This window comes from Heptranchias perlo, chromosome 25 (genome assembly GCF_035084215.1).
Source record: "Heptranchias perlo isolate sHepPer1 chromosome 25, sHepPer1.hap1, whole genome shotgun sequence".
Lineage (NCBI taxonomy): Eukaryota > Metazoa > Chordata > Chondrichthyes > Hexanchiformes > Hexanchidae > Heptranchias > Heptranchias perlo.
The window spans coordinates 2,206,928-2,233,856 of NC_090349.1; the positions used below are offsets into that span (position 1 = coordinate 2,206,928).

At 48.0% G+C, this 26,929-nt stretch overlaps 1 protein-coding gene across 1 annotated transcript in view; it reads left to right on the forward strand.

Moving 5' to 3' along the window:
* The first annotated feature begins 4,815 nt into the window (after positions 1 to 4,815).
* upb1 (ureidopropionase, beta) overlaps positions 4,816 to 26,929 on the forward strand; it is a 153,678-nt gene continuing 131,564 nt past the window's right edge. The window contains exons 1-3 of the mRNA XM_068005431.1: positions 4,816 to 5,034; positions 10,910 to 11,081; positions 17,871 to 17,958. Coding sequence (XP_067861532.1) covers positions 4,931 to 5,034; positions 10,910 to 11,081; positions 17,871 to 17,958 — 364 coding nt within the window. The 5' untranslated portion in view covers positions 4,816 to 4,930. The remainder of the gene's footprint in view (positions 5,035 to 10,909; positions 11,082 to 17,870; positions 17,959 to 26,929) is intronic.

The following is a 26,929-nucleotide window of genomic DNA, read 5'->3' on the forward strand; positions in this document are numbered from 1 at the left end:
TCTCTCGGTGCCCACGTGTCTCTCCCTCCCTCGGTGCCCACGTGTCTCTCCCTCTCTCGGTGCCCACGTGTCTCTCCCTCTCTCGCGGTGCCCACGTGTCTCTCCCTCTCTCGCGGTGCCCATGTGTGTCTCTCTCTCTCGCGGTGCCCACTTGTCTCTCTCTCTCGCGGTGCCCACGTGTCTCTCTCTCTCGCGGTGCCCACGTGTCTCTCCCTCTCTCGGTGCCCACGTGTCTCTCCCTCTCGCGGTGCCCACGTGTCTCTCCCTCTCGCGGTGCCCACGTGTCTCTCTCTCGCGGTGCCCACGTGTCTCTCTCCCTCTCGCGGTGCCCACATGTCTCTCCCTCTCGCGGTGCCCACGTGTCTCTCTCCCTCTCTCGGTGCCCACGTGTCTCCCTCTCGCGGTGCCCACGTGTCTCTCTCTCGCGGTGCCCACGTGTCTCTCTCCCTCTCTCGGTGCCCACGTGTCTCCCTCTCGCGGTGCCCACGTGTCTCTCCCTCTCGCGGTGCCCACGTGTCTCTCTCCCTCTCTCGGTGCCCACGTGTCTCCCTCTCTCGGTGCCCACGTGTCTCCCTCTCGCGGTGCCCACGTGTCTCTCCCTCTCGCGGTGCCCACGTGTCTCTCTCCCTCTCTCGGTGCCCATGTGTCTCCCTCTCGCGGTGCCCACGTGTCTCTCCCTCTCGCGGTGCCCACGTGTCTCCCTCTCGCGGTGCCCACGTGTCTCTCTCCCTCTCGCGGTGCCCACGTGTCGCTCCCTCCCTCGGTGCCCACGTGTCTCTCTCTCTCGCGGTGCCCACGTGTCTCCCTCTCTCGCGGTGCCCACGTGTCTCTCTCTCTCTCGCGGTGCCCACGTGTCTCTCCCTCTCTCGGTGCAAACGTGTCTCTCTCTCTCGCGGTGCCCACGTGTCTCTCCCTCTCGCGGTGCCCACGTGTGTCTCTCTCTCTCTGTGCCAACGTGTCTCTCTCTCGCGCGGTGCCCACGTGTCTCTGTCTCTCTCGCGGTGCCCACGTGTCTCTCCCTCTCGCGGTGCCCACGTGTCTCTCCCTCTCGCGGTGCCCACGTGTCTCTGTCTCTCTCGCGGTGCCCACGTGTCTCTCCCTCTCTCGGTGCCCACGTGTCTCTCCCTCTCGCGGTGCCCACGTGTCTCTCTCTCGCGGTGCCCACGTGTCTCTCTCTCGCGGTGCCATGTCACGTGCCCCCACGTGCTCTCTCCCTCTCGCGGTGCCCACGTGTCTCTCCCTCTCGCGGTGCCCACGTGTCTCCCTCTCGCGGTGCCCACGTGTCTCTCCCTCTCGCGGTGCCCACGTGTCTCTCTCTCTCGGTGCCCACGTGTCTCTCTCTCTCGCGGTGCCCACGTGTCTCTCCCTCTCTCGCGGTGCCCACGTGTCTCTCTCTCTCGCGGTGCCCACGTGTCTCTCCCTCTCTCGCGGTGCCCACGTGTCTCTCTCTCTCGCGGTGCCCACGTGTCTCTCTCTCTCGCGGTGCCCACGTGTCTCTCTCTCACGGTGCCCACGTGTCTCAATCCCTCTCGCGGTACCCACGTGTCTCCCTCTCGCGGTGCCCACGTGTCTCTCCCTCTCTCGGTGCCCACGTGTCTCTCCCTCCCTCGGTGCCCACGTGTCTCTCTCTCTCGCGGTGCCCAAGTGTCTCCCTCTCGCGGTGCCCACGTGTCTCTCTCCCTCTCGCGGTGCCCACGTGTCTCCCTCTCGCGGTGCCCACGTGTCTCTCCCTCTCTCGGTGCCCACATGTCTCCCTCTCGCGGTGCCCACGTGTCTCTCCCTCTCTCGGTGCCCACGTGTCTCTCCCTCTCTCGGTGCCCACGTGTCTCTCCCTCTCTCGGTGCCCACGTGTCTCTCTCTCTCGCGGTGCCCACGTGTCTCCCTCTCGCGGTGCCCACGTGTCTCTCTCCCTCTCACGGTGCCCACGTGTCTCCCTCTCTCGGTGCCCACATGTCTCTCCCTCTCTCGGTGCCCACATGTCTCTCCCTCTCTCGGTGCCCACGTGTCTCTCCCTCTCTCGGTGCCCACGTGTCTCTCCCTCTCTCGGTGCCCACGTGTCTCTCTCTCTCGCGGTGCCCACGTGTCTCCCTCTCTCGCGGTGCCCACGTGTCTCTCTCCCTCTCACGGTGCCCACGTGTCTCCCTCTCTCGGTGCCCACATGTCTCTCCCTCTCTCGGTGCCCACATGTCTCTCCCTCTCGCGGTGCCCACGTGTCTCTCTCTCTCGCGGTGCCCACGTGTCTCTCTCTCGCGGTGCCCACGTGTCTCTCCCTCTCGCGGTGCCCACGTGTCTCTCCCTCTCTCGGTGCCCACGTGTCTCTCCCTCTCTCGGTGCCCACGTGTCTCTCCCTCCCTCGGTGCCCACGTGTCTCTCCCTCTCGCGGTGCCCATGTGTCTCCCTCTCGCGGTGCCCACGTGTCTCTCTCCCTCTCGCGGTGCCCACGTGTCTCCCTCTCGCGGTGCCCACGTGTCTCTCCCTCTCTCGGTGCCCACATGTCTCCCTCTCGCGGTGCCCACGTGTCTCCCTCTCGCGGTGCCCACGTGTCTCTCTCTCTCGCGGTGCCCACGTGTCTCCCTCTCGCGGTGCCCACGTGTCTCCCTCTCGCGGTGCCCACGTGTCTCCCTCTCGCGGTGCCCACGTGTCTCCCTCTCGCGGTGCCCACGTGTCTCCCTCTCGCGGTGCCCACGTGTCTCCCTCTCGCGGAGCCCACGTGTCTCCCTCTCGCGGTGCCCACGTGTCTCTCTCCCTCTCGCGGTGCCCACGTGTCTCTCTCTCTCGTGGTGCCCACGTGTCTCCCTCTCGCGGTGCCCACGTGTCTCCCTCTCGCGGTGCCCACGTGTCTCTCTCTCTCTCGCGGTGCCCACGTGTCTCTCCCTCTCTCGGTGCCCACGTGTCTCCCTCTCGCGGTGCCCACGTGTCTCTCTCTCTCGCGGTGCCCACGTGTCTCCCTCTCGCGGTGCCCACGTGTCTCCCTCTCACGGTGCCCACGTGTCTCTCTCTCTCGCGGTGCCCACGTGTCTCTCCCTCTCGCGGTGCCCACGTGTCTCCCTCTCGTGGTGCCCACGTGTCTCTCCCTCTCGCGGTGCCCACGTGTCTCTCTCTCTCGCGGTGCCCACGTGTCTCCCTCTCGTGGTGCCCACGTGTCTCTCCCTCTCGCGGTGCCCACATGTCTCTCTCTCTCGCGGTGCCCACGTGTCTCTCTCTCGCGGTGCCCACGTGTCTCTCGCGGTGCCCACGTGTCTCTGTCTCTCTCGCGGTGCCCACATGTCTCTCTCCCTCTTGCGGTGCCCACGTGTCTCTCTCCCTCTCTCGGTGCCCACGTGTCTCTCTCCCTCTCTCGGTGCCCACGTGTCTCTGTCTCTCTCTCGGTGCCCACGTGTCTCTGTCTCTCTCGCGGTGCCCACGTGTCTCTCTCTCGCGGTGCCCACGTGTCTCTCTCCCTCTTGTGGTGCCCACGTGTCTCTCTCCCTCTCTCGGTGCCCACGTGTCTCTCTCCCTCTCTCGGTGCCCACGTGTCTCTCTCCCTCTCTCGGTGCCCACGTGTCTCTCTCCCTCTCGTGGTGCCCACGTGTCTCTCTCCCTCTCTCGGTGCCCACGTGTCTCTGTCTCTCTCTCGGTGCCCACGTATCTCTCTCCCTCTCTCGGTGCCCACGTGTCTCTCTCCCTCTCTCGGTGCCCACGTGTCTCTCTCCCTCTCGCGGTGCCCACGTGTCTCTCTCCCTCTCTCGGTGCCCACGTGTCTCTGTCTCTCTCTCGGTGCCCACGTGTCTCTCTCCCTCTCTCGGTGCCCACGTGTCTCTCTCCCTCTCTCGGTGCCCACGTGTCTCTGTCTCTCTCGCGGTGCCCACGTGTCTCTCTCTCTCGCGGTGCCCACGTGTCTCTCTCTCTCGCGGTGCCCACGTGTCTCTGTCTCTCTCGCGGTGCCCACGTGTCTCTCTCTCTCGCGGTGCCCACGTGTCTCTGTCTCTCTCGCGGTGCCCACGTGTCTCCCTCTCGCGGTGCCCACGTGTCTCTCTCTCTCGCGGTGCCCACGTGTCTCTGTCTCTCTCGCGGTGCCCATGTGTCTCTGTCTCTCTCGCGGTGCCCACGTGTCTCTCTCTCTCGCGGTGCCCACGTGTCTCTGTCTCTCTCGCGGTGCCCACGTGTCTCCCTCTCGCGGTGCCCACGTGTCTCTCTCTCTCGCGGTGCCCACGTGTCTCTCTCTCTCGCGGTGCCCACGTGTCTCTGTCTCTCTCGCGGTGCCCACGTGTCTCTCTCTCTCTCGGTGCCCACGTGTCTCTGTCTCTCTCGCGGTGCCCACGTGTCTCTCTCTCTCTCGGTGCCCACGTGTCTCTCTCTCTCTCGCGGTGCCCACGTGTCTCTCTCTCTCTCGCGGTGCCCACGTGTCTCTGTCTCTCTCGCGGTGCCCACGTGTCTCTGTCTCTCTCGCGGTGCCCACGTGTCTCTGTCTCTCTCGCGGTGCCCACGTGTCTCCCTCTCGCGGTGCCCACGTGTCTCCCTCTCGCGGTGCCCACGTGTCTCTCTCTCTCGCGGTGCCCACGTGTCTCTGTCTCTCTCGCGGTGCCCACGTGTCTCTCTCGCGGTGCCCACGTGTCTCTGTCTCTCTCGCGGTGCCCACGTGTCTCTCTCTCTCTCGCGGTGCCCACGTGTCTCTCCCTCTCTTGGTGCCCACGTGTCTCCCTCTCGCGGTGCCCACGTGTCTCTGTCTCTCTCGCGGTGCCCACGTGTCTCCCTCTCGCGGTGCCCACGTGTCTCTCTCTCGCGGTGCCATGTCACGTGCCCCCACGTGCTCTCTAACGGTTCTGGTGAAAGGCACAAGGTTTGGCGCCAATCAGGACGAGGAGGAGGGGCGATCCGCCTCTGGCAGTTGGTGAGTTGAAAGCGGGCGGTGAAGAGTGGGTCCGGCCATTGTTCGGCAGCCTCGGCAAACATGGCAGCGGAAGAGCTCAGCTCCCTGGAGGAATGTTTGGAGGCCCACCTGCCCCCGGAGCAGCTCCGTCAGATCAAGAGGATTCTTTACGGCAAAGAAATCAGGTTAAAATGGGGACGGCGCAGGGCGTTGTGGGAGATGTAGTTTCCCGCGCTGCCGCTCCGCCTGCAGCCAAGCTGACTGAACTACAACTCCCAGAGGGTAGCGCGCTCACTGCTTCTGCGCAGCCGTGGTGGGCAGCGGCGCCCTCAAGGAAATTAAAGGGTCTGGAGTGGAGCAGCTCGCTGTTCTTGCAGGAACTGACCTGTCACTCACTGCGTACATATCTTAGTTTCATTTCAAATTAAAATAATCGGATACTGACTTGATTAAAACGTTACCCTCCAAAATTTCTTTTAAGCAAAAGAAATTTAAGCAAAAACTTCAGTGCAGTACTGAGGGAGTGCTGCACTGTCGGAGGTGCTGTCTTTCGGATGAGACGTTAAATCAAGGGCCTGTCTGCCCTCTCGGGTGGATGTAAAAGATGCCATGACCCTATTCTAGATTCAGGAACGGTCCCTCTGGATTGGAAAATTGCACATGTCACTCCGCTTTTTAAGAAAGGAGAGAGAGGGAAACCAGGGAATTATAGACCAGTTAGCCAATCATCTGTTGTGGGGAAAATGCTGGAGTCTATAATTAAGGATAGGGTGACTGAACACTTTGACAATTTTCAGTTAATCAGAGAGAGCCAGCATGGATTTGTGAAAGGTAGGTTGTGCCTGACAAACCTGATTGAATTTTTTGAAGAGGTGACTAAAGTAGTGGACAGGGGAATGTCAACGGATGTTATTTATATGGACTTCCAGAAAGCATTTGATAAGGTCCCACATAAGAGACTGTTAGCTAAGATAGAAGCCCATGGAATCGAAGGAAAAGTACGGACTTGGTTAGGAAGTTGGCTGAGCGAAAGGCGACAGAGAGTCGAGATAATGGGTATGTACTCACATTGGCAGGATGTGACTAGTGGAGTCCCGCAGGGATCTGTCTTGGGGCCTCAATTGTTCACAATATTTATTAACGACTTAGATGAAGGCATAGAAAGTCTCATATCTAAGTTTGCCGATGACACAAAGATTGTGGCATTGTAAGCAGTGTAGATGAAAACATAAAATTACAAAGGGATATTGATAGATTAGGTGAATGGGCAAAACTGTGGTAAATGAAATTCAATGCAGACAAATGTGAGGTCATCCACTTTGGATCTAAAAAGTATAGAACAGGGTACTTTCTAAATGGTAAAAAGTTAAAAACAGTGGATGTCCAAAGGGACTTAGGGGTTCAGGTACATAGATCATTGAAGTGTGATGAACAGGTGCAGAAAATAATCAATAAGACCTTTATGTCTAGAGGATTAGAGTACAAGGGGGTAGAAGTTATGCTGCAGCTATACAAAACCCTGGTTAGACTGCACCTGGAGCACTGTGAGCAGTTCTGGGCACCGCACCTTCGGAAGGACATATTGGCCTTGGAGGGAGTGTAGCGTAGGTTTACTAGAATGATACCTGGACTTCAAGGGTTAAGTTACGAGGAGAGATTACACAAATTGGGGTTGTATTCTCTGGAGTTTAGAAGGTTAAGGGGTGATCTGATCGAAGTTTATAAGATATTAAGGGGAACAGATACGGTGGATAGAGAGAAACTATTTCCGCTGGTTGGGGATTTTAGGAGTAGGGGGCACAGTCTAAAAACTAAGAGCCAGACCTTTCAGGAACAAGATTAGAAAACATTTCTACACACAAAGGGTGGTAGAAGTTTGGAACTCTCTTCCGCAAACGGTAATTGATACTAGCTCAATTGCTAAATTTAAATCTGAGAGATAGCTTTTTGGCAACCAAAGGTATTAAGGGATATGGGCCAAAGGCAGGTATATGGAGTTAGTTCACAGATCAGCCATGATCTTATCAAATGGCGGAGCAGGCACGAGGGGCTGAATGGCCTACTCCTGTTCCTATGTACCTATTCAAAGAAGAGTAGGGGGAGCTCTCCTGGTGTCGGAGCCAATATTTGTCCCCCAACAAACATCACTAAAACAAATTACCTGGCCATTTATCTCATTGATGTTTCCCAATGTTACAGCAGTAACTACACTTCAAAAGTACTTAATTGACTGTAAAGACTTTGGGATGTCCTGAGGTTGTGAAAGGTGTTATATAAGTGCAAACCTTTCAAAAAGCTCAAATTGACATGCTAAATAGTTGCTCAAAATGTTTTTCTTGACCTGATCCCTGAAACTGATTTTGTTAATCTGTAAACATGGGCTTTGTTATTAACAGGGAAGAGCGGAAATTTAGTGACCCTACTAACCCATTCCTCGGATCCAAAGAGCACTGGCTGCATTTACAGTGGGCAAAGGATCTGAAATGCTATAGTATTTAAAATTGTGCAAATGACTTTAATTATTCCACAGCTTTGCAGAGCTTCTGGGTTTTCTGAAGGAAATGCATATTGCAGCTGCTGTGTCAGAATTTTGGGAAACCTCAAATCTGCAAGTAGCTGGATTTTGGCATTTTTAACTCTGGCTGTGTTGCTAAAACATACAGAATATCACAAAAATACATTTCTCTGACGACTAACTGGTTTATGTTTTGTACTATAACTCGAACTTGTATAGCGCTTTTTAACATAGAAAATGTCCTGAGGCCCTTCACAGATGGGCGTTGGGAGTGGAGGGCGAGCCAGAAAGAGTGAGATTAGGAGATGAGGTGGAAAGCATAACTGAAGAGTTGGGTTAAGAGTAGATTTTATAGGTGGAAAGAGAGACCGAGAGCTCTAGGGAGAGAGTTCCAGAAAACAGGATCACTGCTCTACCACCATTGGTGGGACATAAAGGAGAGGAGTGAATAGAAGGCCAGACTCCGAGGAGTGGAGCGTGGCCCAAGGAATTTTGCTCCAGTCTAGCTTGGCGTTCACTTTTTAGGTTCCTACAGGAGCAGCAGGCCATGCTGCTGCAAATGCCACTTGATGTTAAAAGTTTTTGGATGAGCAAGTGAAGGATCAGTTGGAGGTTGGAGCTGCCAGCAGAGCCATCTAGCCATTCTTGGCATCATACCTAGGAGCAGGGCTGTCCATCACAGTCACGAATGCCAAGTCTGGAGGCCAAGATAGAGGCTGCAGTACTTTTGTGGATTCTGCTGGGGTTCCAGAGCCCGTATCTTGGTCTGTGATACGTCCATAGCTCGGATTCAGGATGCTCGTTGTAAGAACCCCTTTGGCCCCAAGAGTTTCCTCAGTTATGACTCCTGCCTCCCAAACTCACCAAGCACTTTGTAATCCAAAGGATCATCTCAGGGAGGCCATCAGCAAAGTTATTATCTTTGTTGTCAGCAGGAGCCCCATGTTTCTTTAGTGTTCTGCTCTCCAGCTACTTAGCTGGAGGCAGTACAATGGGTTTCTATAATCTGCCACCATCCAATAGGTTCCTGCAGAGCACGTGGCTTTTAGTCATACTATTTCATGGTTTCAACTTGCAATTATATAGTGCCTTTAATATAGAAATACGTCCCAAGGCGCTTCAGAGGCATAATCAGTCAAAATTGGACACTGAGCTAAAGGAAGAGCTATGTAGGGAGTAACGAAAAGTTTTAGGGAGTGTCTTAAAGGAGGAGGGATGGAGGAGGTTTAAGGGAGGGAATTCCAGTGTGTGGGGCGTTGACGGCTGAAGGCTTGGCCATCAATGATGAGGCAAAGAGAGGGGGGGGGGTGTAGAAAAAGCTGGAGATAGAGTACGGGGTGGTAGTAGGGCTGGAGGAGGTTAGAGATAGGGCAGGTCAAGGATATGAAGAGAGACATTAACACAAAGATAAAAATTTTAAATTTGAGGCATTGGGGGACTGGGAGCCAATGCAGGTCAGCGAGCAGAGTTTTGGATGAGCAGAAGTTTATGGAGGGTGGAAGAAGAGAGGTGGCCTGGAGAGCATTGGAATGGTTGAGCCTGGAGGTGATAAAGACAAGGATGAAAGCTTTAGTGATAGGTGAGCTGAGGCATGGGTGGAGACGGGCAATGAACAGAGGTGGAAGTAGGCGGCCTTGGTGATGGAGAATGGAAGCTTAATTCAGGGTCATAATAGGATGCCAAGGTTGCGAACAGTCTGGTTCAGCCTGAGACAAGGATGGGGAGTGGTGGGTGGTGGAATTGGTGGAGAGGATACGGAGTTTGTGGCAGGGGCCGAAGATAATGGCTTCAATCTTCATGATCTTTATTTGGATGAAATTGTGGCACAGCCATAACTGGATATTGGACAAAAGTCTGGCAGCACAAAGGCATTGAAAGGGTCAAGAGAGGTAGAGCTGGGTGTTTTTAGCGCACATGTGGAAGCTGACCCCATGTCTGCAGTTGGTGTCACTGAGGGACAGCATGAAGATGAGGAACGGGGGTGGGGGGAGGGGACAAGAATAGATCCTCAGACTCCAGAGGGAACTATGCGGGCACAGAAAGAAATGCTCTTGCTATGATTGACTAGATAAAAACGTGACCAAGCGAGGGCAGTTCCACGGAGATGGATAACGGAGGAGGAAGATAGTATGTTAGCCGTGAGGTCGAGGAGAGACAATGCACCATGATCACAGTCCATGAGGATGTCATTCATGAATTTCAGCACTGCAGCAGGAGTGGAAACCTGATCGGAGAGGTTCAAATATGGGGTTCTGGGAAAGATGGACCTCGATTTGGAAGGTGAGAACATGTTCGTGTTTGGATAGAAAAGGAGTTTGGCGATGGGATGGTAGCTTGCAAGGACATGTTGTTGAAGGTGATTTTTTTTTTGAGGAGGGGTTGATGATGGTGGTTTTACAAGGGAAAGGGACAGTTCCTGAGGAGTGGGAAGCATTTACAATGTTAGCTAGCATGGGGGGCCATGAAGAGAAGTTGGATAGTCAGCAGTTTAGTAGGAATGGGGCTCAAGGCAATCGGAGACGGAGGTCTCATGGACAAGTTGAGCTCAGAGACAGCATATGGGGAGATAGGAGAGAAACTAGAGGAAGACGCAGGAGGGTTGGCTTGGTGGGTCAGGGGAAAGGGGGGAAACAGCAGAAGCAGCAGAACGTTCTGGATCTTAGTGAGGTGAGGGTGGAGGGGGCAGGGGAGAGGGGTTTAAGAAGATGGTTGGTAGTGGAGAAGAGAAACCGGGAGTTATCTTTGCTTTCCAGGATGATCCCGCAGCAGTGAGCGGTTTTCGCAGAGGAGTGTGAGGCTCTATAGCGCTTGATGTGGTCCAGCCAGATCTGGCTGGACCACATCAAGCGCTTAGATGGTGCAGAGAGAGAGAGAGAGGGAGAGAGAGTAAAGGTTTTACTAGGAACAAGGGCATCAAAGGTGGACGTGAGCAGACCAGTGGCTGCAGAAGTATCATCGTGAATGGAGGGCCAAAGGATCTCATGCCTCACCCTGTTAATCTCATAAACAAGGGGAGACGTTCAAGACAATTATGGTACCTCCTATTATTCAGGCAGCGTGTACCGGAGACTAGCTGGCTACAAATAGATCCTTTCACATTTATTGTGTTATTTAGGTTTCAGTTCCAGGGTCCTAATTACCAGTACCATTTGCACCCCCCTTTTTCATCCACTCCTCAGGCCCCACGGTCACCATGAAAGGTGTCCCTCTTAATGCAGCCTACCTGTGCTACAACAGATGCATACCCATTAGAAGTGAAAATCCTGCCTGCTTATCCTCTCCCTAGCTCTGGGAAACAGGAAAGCTGCTGTTGCCATAACTGAGATGGGCTGACTCAGCAGTGAACAGCTCCGCACCACATTAGGTCATTTACCCCCTTTGCACTTAGATCCCCAAAGGTTTGATTTATTTTTTTCATTGGTCCTTCCTATATTCCAGAAACTTATATTTTTGAGAAGACACAGTAGTATAAATGAATAAAATTAAAAGCCAAGCTTTTGGAATGTCAAACTTTGATCCTGAATGTTTATTTTGCTCTTTTTCAGAAAGTTGGATTTGCCCCAGTGTGCTGTGGAAGTATCACTGGAAAGAGATTTTGAGCTGCAGGGTTTTGGGTTTGAGGCATCCCCTGAGCAGCTGCGTCAGCCTCGGATTGTCAGAGTGGGACTTATTCAGAACAAGATTCTTCTTCCTACCGATTCACCTGTGTCTGAGCAGGTACGGGGAATGAATGGGTTTATTTTAATGTTTAAATTAAAACTGATACAATGAACACGTGGATGTTATAAGGAATATACAATAACAAAATGCTGTGTAATAATATGAGAAACAGGCTAGGCAATTTTTAAAAATTTTTTTATTCGTTCACGGGATGTGGGCGTCGCTGGCAAGGCCGGCATTTATTGCCCATCCCTAATTGCCCTCGAGAAGGTGGTGGTGAGCCGCCTTCTTGAACCGCTGCAGTCCGTGTGGTGACGGTTCTCCCACAGTGCTGTTAGGAAGGGAGTTCCAGGATTTTGACCCAGCGACAATGAAGGAACGGCGATATATTTCCAAGTCGGGATGGTGTGTGACTTGGAGGGGAACGTGCAGGTGGTGTTGTTCCCATGCGCCTGCTGCCCTTGTCCTTCTAGGTGGTAGAGGTCGCGGGTTTGGGAGGTGCTGTCGAAGAAGCCTTGGCGAGTTGCTGCAGTGCATCCTGTGGATGGTACACACTGCAGCCACAGTGCGCCGGTGGTGAAGGGAGTGAATGTTTAGGGTGGTGGATGGGGTGCCAATCAAGCGGGCTGCTTTATCTTGGATGGTGTCGAGCTTCTTGAGTGTTGTTGGAGCTGCACTCATCCAAGCAAGTGGAGAGTATTCCATCACACTCCTGACTTGTGCCTTGTAGATGGTGGAAAGGCTTTGGGGAGTCAGGAGGTGAGTCACTCGCCGCAGAATACCCAGCCTCTGACCTGCTCTCGTAGCCACAGTATTTATGTGGCTGGTCCAGTTAAGTTTCTGGTCAATGGTGACCCCCAGGATGTTGATGGTGGGGGATTCGGCGATGGTAATGCCGTTGAATGTCAAGGGGAGGTGGTTAGACTCTCTCTTGTTGGAGATGGTCATTGCCTGGCACTTATCTGGCGCGAATGTTACTTGCCACTTATGAGCCCAAGCCTGGATGTTGTCCAGGTCTTGCTGCATGCAGGCTCGGACTGCTTCATTATCTGAGGGGTTGCGAATGGAACTGAACACTGTGCAGTCATCAGCGAACATCCCCATTTCTGACCTTATGATGGAGGGAAGGTCATTGATGATTTAATAATGCTAACTTTATGTTTAACAGCTGGGCCTCTCTATGCCAAATTATAATCTTTACTTAACAGTTGTGCCTGGAGTTTGAGGAGATGCAGGCACAGCAATTGTCTGGCAGTCTGTGATCAATCTTGTGGCTCTGAGGAGATGGTAAATTGCAAGAATGAAACTCAAACAGTTGATAAACATCAGCAGAATTGGGAGATTGAATTATTAGATCAAACTCACTGAGAGAGTGGCTGTTCTTTATAATGTATCATCCATTTTTAAACTAAACTTTCCATAATGGTAAGTACCACATAGATGAAAGGATAATTGCTGGTGATAGTGAGACACTATTATGGGATAATGTGTGGACTGTATCGTGAGTTAATAATAACAACAACTTGCATTTATATGGTGTCTTTTAATGTAGTAAAAAGTACCAAGGCGCTTCACAGGAGTGTTAATCAGACAAAAATTGATACTGAGCCAAAGAAGGAGATATTAGGACAGGTGACTAAAAACTTGGTCAAAGAGGTAGATTTTAAGGAGCGACTTGAAGGCGGAGAGGTTTAGGAAGGAAATTCCAGAGCTTAGGGTCTAGGTGGCTGAAGGCACAGCCGCCAGTGGTGGGGCAAAGGAAGTTGGGGATGCGCAGGAGGCCAGAATTGGATGAACACAGAGAACTTGGAGGGTTGTATGGCCGGAGGATAAGAACAGATAAGACTGAATAACTCAAATAACCATGTGATAGGTGACTTGCCAAGGCTCTCCTCATGGGCCAAAAGTAAGCATTTCATAGTTATCATTGTGCTATGGGTTTTAAAAGTAATTTTAAAAAAAAAAATTGGCCTCATCAAGGTAAGAGATATTCATGATGGGGAATGGGACACTTGCCCATTTTATGGAACTGAATGTCAGCATTGAACACTCCCCAGGTCAGGTATAATGCAGATAGTTGCAGAGTAAAGCTGCAGCACTCTCAGGTCAGAAACAGCAAGCTTGGATGCAGAGTAGCACCCCCTCTACTCTGCCCCATCACTGTGCCAGTCATCCTGGACCTCTCCCTGAATTGGGGCACTGGGTCCCTGCTATTAGAAGCTGGACTGAGACTGGTCCAGATTCATTTCATGTGGGATCCTTACAGCCAACAGACAAAGACTTTCATCTCTGTCAGGGCTGGATTTGATCAAGGGCCTAGAAGTTCCTTGAAATGAGCAAACTCCTCACTTCTGCCTTGATCAGGTAATCCTAGCAGCTGCTGCACCTCATGAATCTCAGTCTAACATACCCTAAATGCAATAACATTGTAAACCTAGGAAACTCACAGCTGTAGCACAACTGACTCTGACATATGTGAATGAGGCCAGTGTGGACTCAGTGGGAAGATCACAAGAAGGATCAAAAAGCATGAGGAGACTTGAGGAAAGCATTTTAAAGGCGCACTGGCCAAATTTCCTTGCTAAAAAACTTTCCTGCACTGCTATTGCGCTGGAAATGATGAGAAAATTCACCCCCCAGGTCCCAACAGTGAAGAGCTAGTGTCTAATAACCCACTGCACCCTCCCATCTCTTAAATCTTCTCAAATAGTTTTTGTGTAATGTTAATGGGCCTATTAGAAGCATGATGAGCATTTAATAATCCCCAAAGTAATTTCCTCTTTTCATTTCTCTTCTTTGAAATCTCCTGAGCAGAGGGATTTGGATGAAACCGTTTGGCTTTATGAATGTGCTTTACTTAAAGTTAGTCTTGAAGCTACTGAATACAGTTTAGCTGCAGGAGTAAACAAATGTGTTTTCTCATGAACTTCACTGATTTGCTCCAAATCGTGGATGCTCTAAATATCAATTAAAATCCTTACTAACATTTCTAGCATCATTTCCATGCAGACATGGCCAGTATCTGTGTTTGGGAGTGAAATGCACAGTCTGTATTCAATGACTGTATGTAATGGCTGGTTTGGAACATGTGAATACAATCTCGGAGTTCAGAATAACTACCCCAGAAAACTCTTTCTGGCCGTTGACTGTTTGCGTTGATTCCTCGCATGATTATTTTATCAGTGCGTAGCTCTGCTGCTTGTTCATAGGAGCACAGGAATTGCTTAGTGAGAAAAAAAGCAAGGTCCATCTAGTTCGTCTTTTACCACCCTGGTAGTCTCCTGATAACAACAATAATGGGAGTGTTGACTAATCGTAGCAATCAATCGCTGTCAGTTTAGTCTACAACAGACCCTGACATGTGGTGAGGAAACCCCAGTGGAGGAGAGCTTTCGGAATCATAGGTCTGTTCCTCCCAAGCATGTTACACTTACCACATGTCATGTCTCAAATTACTCATATATTGTATCCCAGAATATTATTTTCTGAAAGAAATCTATCTAATTTGTGTTTGAATCAATCAACACTTTCTGCTTCCACCGTCTCCCTAGGGAGCCTGTTCCATAGATTGACCACTCACTCACTGAAATAATGTTTCCACAGATTCGTTCTGAATTTACCCCCTTCAAGCATAGGCCGTGTCCTCTGGTTCTACTGTTCTGGACAAGTGAATCAGCTTGTCTTGGTCTACTAGTCCCTTTAGAATCCTAAAAACAGCAATCGGATCACCTCTCAACCTTTTCTTGTTCAATTTTATTTTTATAGTTATTTTTTAGGAGGAATGATTTTGTTGCTAATACTGTTCCCCAGGAGATTGTACTGCAGTAAACATTTAATAAAAAATCTATGAATATTAGAAGCACATTAGTCAGCATTGAAAGACGACTTAACCCTTTGAACTGGAAAGGTCTTCTCCCAAAACATTAGAACATAAGAAATAGGAGCAGGAGTAGGCCATATGGCCCCTTGAGCCTGCTCTGCCATTCATTAAGATCATGGCTGATCTTCGACCTCAACACCACTTTCCCGCCCGATCCCCACATCCCTTGATTCCCTTAGAGTCCAAATATCCATCGATCTCAATCTTCAATATACTCAACGACTCAGCATCCACAGCCCTCTGGGGTAGAGAATTCCTAATACTCACGTTAGCCTGTCTTTACTCTTTTCACATGCAGAATGACCTACTGTGTGCCAGTAGTTTTTTTTTCTTTACATCAGCATTGGCTTCTTCATGATCATGGAGCATCGGGATAGCTTTTCAATTTGCCACCGAGGGGTAAAACTGTTGTTGCAGATTTGCCGCCTGTTATAGAAACCACCCGATTTTCATTTCCACTAAAATAATTGGAAATTAAAGTGAGGCGGCGGATCTGGAACACCAGTTATACCCCTCGGTGGCAAGTTGAAAATCTACCCCAATGTGCCTTGCCAAAAAAAATCCCCTTCCCTTCGAAGTGTCACTTTGGCTCCAGGGTAGCGCTCTCACCTCCTGAGTCAGAAAGTTGTGGCTTCAAACAGACTTGAGCACCTGATCTCAGCTGACACTGCAGTGCAGTACTGCTTGAGCTGCTGTACTTTGAATGAGATATTAAACCAAGGCCTCATCCCCCTTATCGGGTGGAGGTAAAACTTCTCATGGAAGTTTTTTGAAGCAGAGCAGAGAGTTCTCCTGACATCTTGGTTATCCCTCAACCAACACCACTAAAACAGATCAACAGGTTATTGTTCCCAGTTGCTGTTTGTGAGAACTTACTGTGTGTGCATTGGCTTCCGTATTTGCCCACAAAACAACAGTGATTACAGTTCAGAAGTAATTCATTTGCTGTGAAACGCTTTGGAACATAGCAACAGAAGTAGGCCATTCAGCCCCTCGAGCCTGTTCTGCCATTCTATTAGATCATGGATAATCTGATCTGTACTTCAGCTCCATTGACCTGCCATTGCTGCATATCCCTTGAAACACTTGCCTTAGAAAACTCTATTGATGTCCTGAGGATGTGAAAGGTGAATTCTGAGGATGGAAATGAATACAATATTTTAGGGGTATAGAGTGCTTAGAAAACAGGGAGTAGATAAAGAGGGAGGTGGAAAGCTACAAAATGAACTACTATAATTAGGCATTTCCAATTAGACAATTCAGCATGAGGGATCTGCTATAGACTGCCAGATCAGCATCAGAAGAACGATAATTTGCTCTATGCAGAGAAAGGAAGGGTATGTGAGAACAGGAAAATTATTTTAATGAGAGACTTCAATCAATTATCAAAGAAGTTATGCTAAACCTTTATAAAACACTGGTTAGGCCCCAGCTGGAGTATTGTGGTCAATTCTGAGCACCACACTTTAAAAAGGATGACAAGGCTTTAGGGAGGGCACAGAGGAGATTTACTAGAATGGGATGAGGGACTTCAATTATGTGGAGAGACTGGAGAAGCTGGGGTTGTTCTCCTTGGAACAGAGAAGGTTAAGGGGAGATTTGATAGAGGTGTTCAAAATCATGAATGGTTTTGATAGAGTAAATAAGGAGAAACTGTTTCCAGTGGCAGAAGGGTCGATAACCAGAGGACACAGATTTAAGGTGATTGGGGGAAAAAAAACAGAGCGACATGAGGAAACATTATTTTACGCAGCGAGTTGTTATGATCTGGAGTGCACTGCTTGAAAGTGTGGTGGAAGCAGATTAAATAGTAACTTTCAAAAGGGAACTGGATAAATATTTGAAAGGAAAAAATTTACAGAAGTATGGGGAAAGAGCAGGGGCGCTGGACTAATTGGGTAGTTCTTTCACAGGCACGATGGGCCAAATGTCGTCCTCCTGTGCTGTACTATATTACGATACACAATACAATATATGGAATAAATTTCCACATAACATAGTGAAGGTGAAAACCCTGGAATCACTTAAGAAATAATTGGATGCTGCAGTAGGGGGACATTAGGATCTCGCTGGGCGGATGAATTAAGGTGGGCTGAATCACCTTCCCAGTCTTTCCTGATAGTTATAACCTCGGTTCTAGTATTATCCTTGTAAATCTGTTTTGCACCTTCTCCAGTGCCTCTTTTTTTGTAATATGGAGACCAGAACTGTTCACAGTACTCCAAGTGTGGTCTAACCAAGGTTCTGTACAAGTTTAACATAACTTCTCTGCTTTTCAATTCTATTCCTCTAAAAATGACCCCATTCAAGGATGATACTAGAACTGAGAGGGTGTAGCTATCAGGAAAGACTGAATAGGCTGGGGCTCTTTTCTCTAGAAAAGGGAAGACTGAGAGGTGACCGAAGTCTTTAAAATGATGAAGGGATTCAATATGGCAGACGTAAAGAAGATAGTTCCACTTGTGCTGGAGTCCAAAACTAGGGGCCACAAATCCAATAAGGAATTCAGGAGAAACTTCTTTACTCAGAGTGGTGAAAATGTGGAACTTGCTACCACGAGGAGTAGTTGCAGCGAATAGCATAGATGCATTTAAGAGAAAGCGAGATAAGTACACGAGGGAGAAAGGAATATAAGGATATGTTGATAGGGGGAGATGAAGATGGGTGGGAGGAGGCTCATGTGGAGCATAAACACTGGCATAGACCAGTTGGGCCGAATGGCACTGTAAAATTCTATGTAATTCTACTTTTTAATTGAGAGAATTCACCTTCACCACTTTTCAGTGGCCCAATGACAGGTTAAGAGGGGTGTAGGATTAACAGGTCAGTGGAACTTCAGTCACCAAGGCTGAAATAATGCCAACTTTTGTAAAATATTAACTTTTTGCTTTTTTTAGAAAGGGGTTAGTATTTTATTGTGTAGATAATAAATGGACCGTTTCTCTGCTTTTCTTTTAAACCCTCAGGTTGCAGCAATTCACAAACGAATCGGAGACCTTGTGGAAATAGCTGCCATGTGTGGAGTAAATGTCATCTGTTTCCAGGAAGCCTGGAGTAAGTGATCTTCTTCATACAAGGGTCCAGTGAAGCATAACGTGCAAACCCAATACCCACCCAACACCCACAAGGATCCCTGTGCACAGTTCATGCCCTGGGTTTGCTTAGCATCTGCCTGTGACCAGCCACTTTCCTGCCGGCCTCAAGGGATGAATGAATAGTCTCGAAACAGTTGATGAGATGCCTTTACATCTGTACACCCATTTTGTAGTTTTTAGGGATGATTCTGCGATCTGGCGCTCCCAATAAGGAACGCACGTTCGCAGGGAGCACATCGCGGGGAAATCGTGGCCGTGAGTTTCTGTTCATAATAGATTGAAGTTCACTCGCTGCACACTTGGGATTTCCTGAGATGTGCTCCCATGGGAAAATCAGATTTCGAAGTTGCCCCTGTTGACACGCAGGGTTAGATTGTCCCATTGTCAACTATGGTTGGTGTCTCCGGCCCATCCTGTCTCCATTAAGGTAAAGTGCCATTTCTTCACTTGTGTTTTTAAGCCGTTCCCAAGTGTGTGCTTGATTCAGTTGGTAACATTCTGCACTCTGAGTCAGGAAGCTGTGACTCGAGACTTGAGCACATAATCTAGGCTGACACTCCAGTGCAGCGCTGAGTGACTTCTGCACTGTCGGAGGTGTCATACTTTGGATGAAAGGCTGAGTCATTGTTCCATCTGCCTGTTTCAAAAGAAGAGCAGTGGCGAGTCCTGGTATGCTCAATATTCTTCATTCAGCCAACACCACCAGAAATAGATTAACTAGTTATTCATCTTACTGCTGTGTGAATATTGGCTGCAACTTTCACCAACATTATAATGAACTGTAAAGCAGTTCATTGTATGAGAAGTGCTTTGGGATGTTCTTATAAGCCACTATATAAATGCAAATTCTCTCTTCTTTAGTACTCTGTCTTGTGATTCACAGTATATCGAAGTTTTGGAGGGTGCTTCATAGGGTTGCTCTATTTGTGAAAGAGCCATAGCTATACACCTTGTGCCTGAAACTGTTTTTGTGGTCCTTTCTACTCTTCTGGCTCTCATAGCTTAGATCGGTGACCTGGGCAAGTCTTAACTCTTCATCGCCACCACCCCTCACCCACCAATCTTAATCTTGAAATCTGGGCAAGCTTTCAGTGATAACCAACGGGAAACCCTATCTGATTATTTTCAAACATCTGGAATTTATCCTGTGCCTCCAGAGGATCTGTCTCTGACAGTGGTAGATCATTACATCAGACTTTTTTTCAAGTTTGAAATATTAAGCAAGAAATGAATGATCTAACAATGATACAATATAAAATAGAAAGTCTATTGTCAAACTCCTCAGCAGAAAATATCAGTAAAAGAATCACAATCTAATGCTAAGCTATTTCCTTACTTCCACATACAGTCCCCAACACTTAAACCGCCCACGTTTAAATCTGACAAAAAGGGCAACCCTTTTGCCATTACTATTATTGTCAATAACAAAATTACCCCTCACTGTATGTTTAGTGCGCTGGCTATTTCAGGCAGAAACAGATGTTCAGTGAGTAGTTCGTACCCCATTAAGGTGCAATTACTTATTATACTTAATTGTATGATACAGCACAGAAGGAGGCCATTTGGCCCATTGTGCCTGTGCCGGCTCTTTGGTAGGGTTATCCAATTAGTCCCACTCCCCTGCTCTTTCCCCATAACTGTGCTTTTTTTTTTCTCTTCAATTCCCTTTTGAAAGTTACTATTGAATCTGCTTCCACCACCCTTTCAGGCAGTGCATCCCAGATCACAACAACTTGCTGCGTTAAAAAAAAAATTCCTCATGTCTCCTCTTATTCTTTTCCCAATCACTTAAATCTGCCATTTCTGCCACTTGAAACAGTTTCTCCTTATTTACTCTATCAAAACCGTTAATGATTTTGAACACCTCTATCAAATCTCCCCTTAACCTTCTCTGCTCTAAGAAGAACAACCCCAGCTTCTCCAGTCTCTCCACATAACTGAAGTCCCTCATCCCTGGCACCATTCTAGTAAATCTCTTCTGCATCCTCTCTAAGGCCTTGACATCCTTCCTAAAGTGTGAAGCCCAGAATTGAACATAATACACTAGCTGAGGTCTTACCAGTGTTTCATAAAAATTTGGCTTCCTTGCTTTTGTATTCTATGCCTCTATTAATAAAGCCAGGATCCCTTATGCTTTTTTAATAGCCTTCTCAACCTGTCCTGCCACCTTCAAAGATTTGTGTTCATATACCCCCAGGTCTTTGTTCCTGTACCCCCTTTAAAATTGTACCATTTAGTTTATGTTCCCTCTCCTCAATCTTCCTACCAAAATATGTCACTTCACACTTCACTGTGTTAAATTTCATCTGCCATGTGTCTGCCCATTTCATCAGTCTGTCTATGTCCTCCTGAAGTCTGTTACTATCCTCCACATTGTTTACTACATTTGCGAGTTTTGTGTCATCTGCAAACTAAGAAATTATACCCTCTGTACCCAAGTCAGGTCGTTAATATTTATCAACAGAACAATGGTCCTAACACTGACCCCTGTATACTTCCCTCCAGTCTGAAAAACAACCGTTCACTACTACTCTCTGCTTTCTGTCCTGTAGCCAATTTTGTATCCACGTTGCCACTATCCTTTTAATCCCATGGGCTTTAATTTTGCTAACAAGTTTATTATGTGGTACTTTATCAAATATCTTTTGAAAGCCAGTGTATACATCAGTCGCACGACCCTCATCAACCCTCTCCGTTACTTCATCAAAGAACTCAATCAAGTTTGTCAAACATGATTTTCCTTTAACAAATCCATGTTGACTTTCATTTATTAGCCCATACTTTTCCAAGTGTCAATTAATTTTTTCCCAGATTATTAGGCTGACTGGCCTGTAACTGCTGGGCTTATCCTGCTCCCCTTTTTTGAACAGGGGTGTAACATTTGCAATCCTCCGGTCCTAAGAAGGATTGGACGATTGTGGCCAGAGCTTCCGTAATTTCCACCCTTACTTCCCTCAGTAACCTAGGATGCATCCCATCTGGACTGGGTGACTTTTCTACTTTGAGTACTGCCAACCTTTTTAAGTACCGACTCTTTATCTATTTTTATCCTATCCAATATCGCTACTACCTCCTCTTTTACTGCTACAATGGCAGCATCCTCTTCTCTAGTGAAGACCGACGCGAAGTATTCATTTAGTACTTCAGCCATATCCTCTGCCCCCATAAGAAGATCTCCTTTTTTGTCCCTAATCGGTTCCACCCTTTCTTTAATAAGAACATAAGAAATAGGAGCAGGAGCAGGAGTAGGCCACACGGCCCCTCGAGCCTGCTCTGCCATTCAATCAGATCATGGCTAATCTTCGACCTTAACTCTACTTTCCTGCCCGATCCCTATAATCCCATGATTCTCCTAGAGTCCGAAAATCTATCTATCACAGCCTTGAACATATTCAACGACTCAGCATCCACAGTCCTCTGGGGTAGAGAATTCCAAAGATTCACAACCCTCTGAGTGAAGAAATTCCTCCTCATCTCAGTCTTAAATGGCCGACCCCTTATCCTGCGACTATGCCCCCTAGTTCTAGACTCTCCAGCCATGGGAAACAGCATCTCAGCATCCTTTGACTACCCTTTTACTATTTATATGTTTATAAAAGACTCTTGGATTCCCTTTTATGTTAGCTGCTAATCTAGTCTCATATTCTCTCTTTGCCCCTCTTATTCCCTTTTTTAGATCTCCTTTGTACTTTCTGTATTCAGCCTGGTTCTCTATTGTATTATGAAACCTACATTCGTCATACGCCTCCTTTTTCTGTTTCATTTTAATCTCTATACCTTTAGTCATCCAGGGAGCTCTAGCTTTGGATGCCCTTCCTTTCCCCCTCGTAGGAATGTGTCTACTCTGTACCCAAACCAACTCCTCCTTGAAGGCCTCCCATTGTTCAATTACTGTTTCGCCACCAATTTTTGATTCCAATCCACCAGGGCAAGACTCCTTTTTAACTCACTGAAATTAGCCCTCCTCCAGTTAAGTATTTTTATGCTTAATTGTTCCTTGTCCTTTTCCATAACTATTCTAAACTAAATGATATTATGATCACTGTTCCCCAAGTGCTCCCCCACTGAAACATGCTCCGCCTGCCCCACTTCATTCCCCAGAACTAGATCCAGTACTGCTTCCTTTCTCGCTGGACTGGAAACGCATTGATCAAGAAAGTTCTCTTGCATACATTTCAGGAATTCCTCCCCTTCTTTGTCCTTTACACTGTTACTATCCCAGTCTATATTGGGTTAATTGAAGTCCCTCATTATTACTACGCTATAGTTTTTCAATCTTTCTGTAATTTGCCTACAAATTTGCTCCTCATTCTCCTTCCCACTATTTGGTGGCCCATAGTATTTACCTGGTAGTGTAATAGCTCCTCTATTGTTACTTAATTCTAACCAAATAGATTCTGCCAGGTCTCTGTTATTACCACTATATCGTGGTCCCACATGGCGACTTGTGCCTGCAGCTCACCAACCTTATTTACCACGCTACGTGCATATACGCACATGCACTCCAAACTCATCTTAGACTGCCTCGCATTTTCCCCCGTTTGATCCTTCCTATTTTTGAATTACACTTTATTCTAATGCTGTTTATCTCTCCCAGTCCTCTGTGCACTTTGTTTCTCCTCTCTAATGTTACACCCTGGTGTCCATCCCCCTGCCAAATTAGTTTAAACCCTCCCTCACAGCACTAGTTAACATCCCCGCGAGGACATTGGTCCCAGCTCTGTTGAGGTACAACCCGTCCATCTTGAACAGATCCCTCCTGCCCCAGAACTGGTCCCAATGACCCAGGAATCTGAAGCCCTCCCTCCAGCCATGCATTAACCTGTCTTATACTATTATTCCTATACTCACTGGCACGTGGCACTAGGAATAATCTAGACACTACCTTTTGAGGTCCTGCTTTTTAACTTCCTTCCTAGCTCCTGAAATTCTGACTGCAGGATCTCGACCCTTTTCCTTCCTATGTTATTGCTTTCCACATGGACCACAACTTCTGGCTGTTTCCCCCCCCCCCCCCCCCCCACCTCAAAATGTTCTGCCCCCTCTCAGTGATGTCCTTTACCCTGACGCCAGGGAAGCAACACATCACGTCGGAGGTTGCAGAAACGCCTGTCTGTCCTGACTATCGAATCCCCTATAACCACTGCATTCCTGCTTTGCTGTGCCCCCTACGCAGTCCTTTGCCCCATGGTGCCGTGCTCCGGACTGCACTCCTTCGAGGTGTCGTCGCCCTCACCGGTATTCAGTACTGAGAAACGGTTAGTGAGTGATGCACTCCCGAAGGATTCCTGCACTGCCTGCCTCTTCCTACCCCGCTGGATGGCCACCCGCTTATTGTCCTGAGCTCTCTGTGGCTGTGGGGTGAGCACCTCCTGGAACGCACGATCCAAAAAATTCTCAGCCTCCCGTGTGTCCTGCAGTGATTCCAACCACACCCCAAACTCTGAGCTCGAGCAGCCGGAGACACTTCTGAAGTGTCCTGGATTTCCCACGTGGCGCAGGAATTGCAGGCAACGGGTTTCAGCTGTCCCTCCATTCTATTTAGGTTCTACTTATAAATAACATAAGAGGCATATGTATATATGTTTTATCTTCATACCCCTTTAACTCGTATTTATTATTCATTTTTTGAGATAGTTATTTCTCAATCAATGATAACCAACTGCAATTAATCGTAGAATCATAGAAACTTACAGCGCAGAAGGAGGCCATTCGGCCCATCGTGTCCGTGCCGGTTGAAAAAGAGCTATCCGGCTTAATCGCACTTTCCAGCACTTGGTCCGTAGCCCTGTAGGTTACGGCACTTCAAGGGCACATCCAAGTACTTTTTAAATGAGTTGAGGGTTTCTGCCTCTACCACCCTTTCAGGCAGTGAGTTCCAGACCCCCACCACCCTCTGGGTGAAAAAAATTCTCCTCAGCTCCCCACTAATCATTCTACCAATTACTTTAAATCTATGCCCCCTGGTCACTGACACCTCTGCTAAGGGAAATAGATCCTCCTTATCTACTCTATCTAGGCCCCTCATAATTTTATCCACCTCAATTAAATCTCCCTTCAGCCTTTTTTGTTCCAGCCTATCCAATCTTTTCTCATAGCTAAAATTCTTCAGCCCTGGCAACATCTTCGTAAATCTCCTCTGTACCCTCTCTAGTACAATCACATCTTTCCTTTTCCTGTAATGTGGTGACCAGAACTGTACGCAGTACTCGAGCATTGGCCTAACCAATGTTTTATACAGTTCTAGCATAACCTCCCTGCTCTTATATTCTACACCTCTGCTAATAAAGGAAAGTATCCCGAATGCCATCTTAACCACCTTATCTACCTGTCCTGCTACTTTCAGGGATATGTGGACATGCACTCCTAGGTCCCTATGTCACTCTACACCTCTCAGTATCTTCCCATTTATTGTGTATTCCCTTGCCTTGTTTGCTTTCCCCAAATGTATCACCTTACATTTCTCCGGATTGAATTCCATTTGCCATTTTCTGCCCACCCGACCAGTCCATTGATATCTTCCTGCAGTCTACAGCTTTCCTCCTCACTATCAACCACACGGCCAATTTTTGTATCATCTCCAAACTTCTTGATCATGCCCTCTCCATTCAAGTCCAAATCATTAATATATACCACAAAAAGCAAGGGACCTAGTACTGAGCCCTGCGGAACCCCACTGGAAACAAATACACCTGTCAACAATTGCCCTTTGCTTCCGGCCACTGAGCCAATTTTGGATCCAACTTGCCACTTTCCCTTGGATCTCATGGACTTTTACTTTTTTTGACCAGTCTGCCATGTGGGACCTTGTCAAAAGCCTTGATAAAATCCACGTACACTACATCACTACGTCATTGACCCTCCTTGTTACTTGCTCAAAAAATTCAATCAAGTTAGTCAGACACGACCTTCCCTTAACAAATCCATGTTGACTGTCCTTGATTAATCCTTTCCAAATGACGATTTATGCTGTCCCTCAGAATTTATTCCAATAATTTGCCCACCACTGAAGTTAGACTGACTGGCCTATAACTATCCCTTTCTCCTTTTTTATACAACGGCGCAATGTTAGCAGTCCTCCAATCCTCCGGCACCACACCTGTAGCCAGGGAGGATTGGAAAATGATTTCCTCCCTTGCTTCTCTTAATAAATGGGATACATTTCATCTGGGCCTGGCGATTTATCTACTTTCAAAGATGCTAAACTGTTTAATATTTCCCCTCTCACTATGTTTATCCCATCCAATATTTCACACTCCTCCTCCTTAACTATAATCTCTGCATCGTCCCACTCTTTTGTGAAGACAGACGCAAAGTATTCATTCAGAACTGTACCCACCTCTTCTGCCTCCACACATAGGTTAGGTTTTTGGTTTCTAATAGGCTCTACTCTTCCCTTAGTTATTCTCTTGCTCGTTATGTATGTATAAAACATCTTTTGGTTTTCCTTGATTTTACTTGCTAGTATTTTTTCATGTCCCCTCTTTGCTTTCCTAATTTCCTTTTTAATTTCACCCCTGTACTTTCTACACTCCTCTAGGCTATTGAACTCTCAGTATCTGACAAAAGCTTCCCTTTTTTGCCATATCTTATCCTGTATGCTCCTTGTCATCCAGGGGGCTCTAAATTTGGCAATCCCACCCTTTTTCTTTGTGGGAACATGTTTGTTCTGAACCCTCACTATCTATCCCTTGAATGCCTCCCACTGCTCTGACACTGATTTACCTTCAAGTAGCTGTTTCCAGTCCACTTTTGCTAAATCACTTCTCAGTTTAGTAAAATTGGCCTTTCCCCATTTGAGAACTTTTACTCCTGTTCTATCTTTGTCCTTTTCAATAACTATGCTAAATCTAACTGAATTATGATCACTACCGCCAAAATGCTCTCCCACCGATACTCGTTCCACCTGCCCAGCTTCATTCCCCAAAACTAAGTCCAGAACTGCACCCCCCCCCTTGTTGGGCTTGCTACATACTGGCTAAAAAAGTTCTTCTGAATGAAATTTAAGAATTTTGCACGCTCTACACCTTTTACACTGTTTGTCTCCCAGTTAATATTCGGGTAGTTGAAATTCCCGACTATTGCTCCCCTATTGTTTTTGCACTTCTCAGAAATTTGCCTACATATTTGCTCCTCTATCTCCCTCTGACTGTTTGGGGGTCTATAGTACACTCCCAGCAGTGTGACTGCCCCTTTTTTGTTCTTCAGTTCAACCCATATGGCCTCATTTGATGATCCTTCTAACATCATCGCTCCTCACGGCTGTAATTGTTTCTTTAACCAATATTGCCACCCCCTCCCTTTTTTATCCCCCTCTCTATCTCATCTGAAAACCCTGTAACCAGGAATGTTGAGCTGCCATTCCTGCCCCTCTAAGTCACGTTTCAGTAATAGCTAAGATATCGTACTGCCACGTGTCTATCTGTGCTCTCAGCTCATCTGCCTTAATCACTAGATGTGGAGATGTCGGTGATGGACTGGGGTGGACAAATGTAAGGAATCTTACAACACCAGGTTATAGTCCAACAGTTTTATTTGAAAATCACAAGCTTACGGAGCTTACCTCCTTCGTCAGGTGAGTGAGTCACTCACCTGACGAAGGAGGTAAGCTCAGAAAGCTTGTGATTTTCAAATAAAACTGTTGGACTATAACCTGGTGTTGTAAGATTCCTTACATTTAATCACTAGACTCCTTGTATTGAAGTATATACCATTAAGCACTGCCAAACTCTTTTGTTGTCTATTTTCTAACTTTGTTTCCTCTGCCTTCCAAACTTGCTTACTAATCTTTTATCTTCCATTTTCAGCTCTGCTTCTCTCCCTTCTGAATCTACGCTCAGATTCCCATCCCCCTGCCAAGCTAGCTTAAACCCTCCCCAACAGCACCAGCAAACTTCCCCGCGAGGATATTGGTCCCGGCCCTGTTGAGG